Source organism: Sinocyclocheilus anshuiensis, unplaced genomic scaffold (genome assembly GCF_001515605.1).
Source record: "Sinocyclocheilus anshuiensis isolate Anshui unplaced genomic scaffold, SAMN03320099.WGS_v1.1 scaffold1305, whole genome shotgun sequence".
Lineage (NCBI taxonomy): Eukaryota > Metazoa > Chordata > Actinopteri > Cypriniformes > Cyprinidae > Sinocyclocheilus > Sinocyclocheilus anshuiensis.
Window position 1 is genome coordinate 194,307 of NW_015552694.1, and position 3,481 is coordinate 197,787.

Consider the following 3,481-nt stretch of genomic DNA (forward strand, 5'->3'; position numbering starts at 1 on the left):
GAGGATTTTCTTCCAATAGTTCGTGCATCATGAACAGTGAGTGATCTGCCTGCTACAGTATTTTTCTCTTTGCGTCCGTCTTCAACGTCTCTGGCCTGTGTTAACGGGCATTTACAGACTTCATATTTTCACATAAATTACATTTTGGAAAATTATTGCATTGCAACGCAGTTTGTGCAAGTCCGGAACAAAGACGAGTTGCAATAAGACAAAAAACGGCTGCTTGCCGATCGCATAAGTTCCAGGGGCAGCTCCTTAAGTTCGGCCATCCTACACACACGTGACTGACTGCTCGCTCGGAAACCGTGAAATTTTCAAATCGCGGTATACCTTGAAACTAGTAATCGGCCCATGCCTAGTCTCAGCCTCAGATGTCACGCCCACAGACCATTGGCTGAACGTCTGATGCATACGGCACACAAAATGGAAACACTTCAGGAGTTTCGAAGTTGTCATCGAGATGTGTATTGCATTCTTTAACGTTCCGCCTGGAAACAAAGATGCCGTGATGCCAAACCCCCTCACGAAAGAAGAAAGCCGTCGTGTTTACAGCTGTGACGATGAGCGCTTATCAGGACGCTGGATTTTCAAAAGTATGTGAAATATTTAAAGTTCGTGACATAGAATCTTTAAAATACGTCCGCGAGTACTGTTGTTGTGGCGAAATTTCCACGCCCCAAAACGTAACGCTGAACGAAACGACCTGTGATTGGGTGTTTGACATGTCTGTCAAACGGCCTCATGGCCAATAAAAGCTGCCATGGATTCCAGACCTTCAGTCGTCAGTCTGAAGGTCTGGCTACGCGAGACTACCAATATTGTTCAGACTAGCTTCTTTTGTTTTTTGCAGAAGAAAAAGGTGCATATACGTTTGGAACAACATGAGTATGAGGAAATTATCATATAATTTTTATGTTTGGCTGAACTATCCCTTTAAGACATTGTCTGTGCTAATACTTATATTTATGGTTCTGTACTTCTTTAGGGGCCAGAACTTTATTCTGGATCATCTCCGTATGGAGGACGTGTCTTGTTACTGGGAAAGGCTCCTCACTGACTTTAGCAAGCTGCTCAAATACAAACCCAAGAAAAAAACAAATTACAATCAGATCATCCACAGAGCCAGCAGATCTGAACTCTGACCTGAGGAAATCATAATGGTGGAGATCATCCTTTTTGCTTGCCTTTATTCTTGCTCTTCATTCTGTTGCTCTTTAAACTGATCTTAATTAGCTGAAAAGAGCATGTAAAGGCAGCTCTGTGTGGTTAATCCATTGAATCCTGCCAAATGTCTCTAAGACTGTCTATATTGCTTCAAAGGTTAAGACTAAAGAAATGTTTTAAAATCAGTTGAGTTACAGTTAAGTTACCGTATAGCGGTCTGCATAATTAAAAAAAAGACCTGTCCAGACCTTCATCCTCTCAATGTCAGGAATATTACACAGCTAAAATATGCTTGGTGTCGTCATAGCATTCATCAGTCTCAACACAAATTCTTAAGGTCATAAGAAGTCAGTTTGAAGTGTGGTGTTAAATCTGATGCAAGTGTAAGACACTGTAAAAATAATTGTGAAACAACATAACGGACAACAACCTGCCAAAAAATGTTTCCTTAAAATTGAATGGTTTCATCATGGCCTTAGTGGAGTCGTTGCTGTATAAGCAATGTTTTTTTCTCCTATCATAAGTTTTGTATGTAGACATTTATGGGGTTATTTCAGTTGAATAGTTAGGACTAGTTATTAAAGAGTAAAATCTGGAGCCAGTTCAAAGAAATCTAGGCCATTAAGACCAAATTGAATACATTTGCTACATGAAGCAATGCCAGTAGATTACCATGATCAAGTGCAGAATGCATTTTTGTAGTAAAGAAGAATCTCTGGATCCAGATGATGATTAGTGATTTTGGATGAACTCGTACCATTTTTTAACGTCTTCTATGTCATGATCAATTGAACAATACCAGAAAAACCTCAGTAAAACAGTATTAGTACTAAAGTATTGATGATTTTGATTCCACACTTAAGTGCCACTAGAGGAACATTTGAATGTAAACAGAGCTGAATTGATACTGATGTTGAATATGTTCTAGTATTCCAGTAGATAATTGTCAGTGTCTGTAGATTAAAATTTTCTCAGTCATTTTTATATGACCTCAAACTAGTCGTTTCAATAAAGTTGATCATTTGTAAACCCTGAAAATATTTTTTCTTTATTCCTATATTTTAACGCCCTTGATAAGCATTTACATTTAGACATTTCAATTCTACTTTGTGTTTGACTAATAGTTTTGATTATCCTCCACAGCAGCATTCAAATATTGCCTTTGGTTTAATTATGATTGTCTTCGAATGTAGGACTGGGTTTTTTTTTTCTCTGAGTTCTGAGAAAAACAGAGAATTGCGAGATATAAACTAGCAATTCTCAGAAGAAAGTCAGAATTGTGAGATAAAAGGTTACAATTACCTATAATATTTTTATTTCAAAAAAGTAGAATTACGAGATATAAACTCAGAATTCTGAGGAATAAGGGCAGAATTGCGAGATATAAACGAATTTTAAGATGTAAACTAGTAATTGCATGAAAATAATTCTTAGTTATCTTACTTTTTCTCAGATTTGCAATATATAAACTGAATTGTGATATAAAAAGTGGCATTAATTATTTTGTATTTATTTATTTAATCCCGTGGCGGAAACGAGCTTCCATACTTTATTCCTCTGTGATGCAAAAACTCTTTTTGACAGCTGTGTTGCTTCAGGTGTTAAATGCAGCCTGTCTGTATGATTCTGTCGTCTAATCATAGGGCATGCGTGTCAGTGAGGATGAACATGCATAAAACACGCTCTTATACCTGTGGCTTTGTGTTTCTGTGATTGAACAGCTTGTTGATGCATACTGCAGGCAGGCTGGATTCATCACCCACATGCGAGGGGACAGATGCACATGGACTTGAGGGCTCGCATCTGAGTCTTCTGGGGTTCAGTCTTCCTAGCGTCCATGCGTCTGATAGTACCTCCACAAAGACCTTACCACAGCACCTAGGTCAGGGGTAGGCAAGTTCGGTCCTAGAGAGCTGCGGTCCTGCAGAGTTCAGCTCCAACCCTAATCAAACACACCTGAACAAGCTAATCAATGTCTTTAGGATTACTAAGGCTATAGGCAGGTGAGTTTTGTTTTCAGGGTTGGAGCTGAACTCTGCAGGACTGCGGCTCTCTAGGACCGAACTTGCCTACCCCTGATCTAAACGATTCATTTCCCACAAAAAAAATCAACAATTATAAAGAACATTTTATTAAACTTGCAACTTTGTCATTCAGTAGTGTACCATAAAAAAAGTATAAATGTAAACAAGCCATTGACGAAATGCAAAACTAAAAGACTAAAAATGTAAACAAACCTAATAAAAATGAAATAAAAAGAAAATAATTACAAAAGTCTGAGAAAGTCAGCATGTTCTTAATGTCAATATATCCACAT

At 38.0% G+C, this 3,481-nt stretch overlaps 1 protein-coding gene and 1 pseudogene across 1 annotated transcript in view; both read left to right on the top strand.

Annotated features, from left to right (window-relative positions):
- LOC107667645 (protein O-glucosyltransferase 1-like) overlaps nt 1–1,991 on the top strand; it is an 8,161-nt pseudogene extending 6,170 nt beyond the window's left edge.
- An 883-nt stretch (nt 1,992–2,874) lies between these two features.
- timmdc1 (translocase of inner mitochondrial membrane domain containing 1) overlaps nt 2,875–3,481 on the top strand; it is a 9,222-nt gene continuing 8,615 nt past the window's right edge. Inside the window, exon 1 of the mRNA XM_016459368.1 lies at nt 2,875–3,042. Within this exon, the coding sequence (XP_016314854.1) occupies nt 2,893–3,042 (150 nt within the window). The 5' untranslated portion in view covers nt 2,875–2,892. The remainder of the gene's footprint in view (nt 3,043–3,481) is intronic.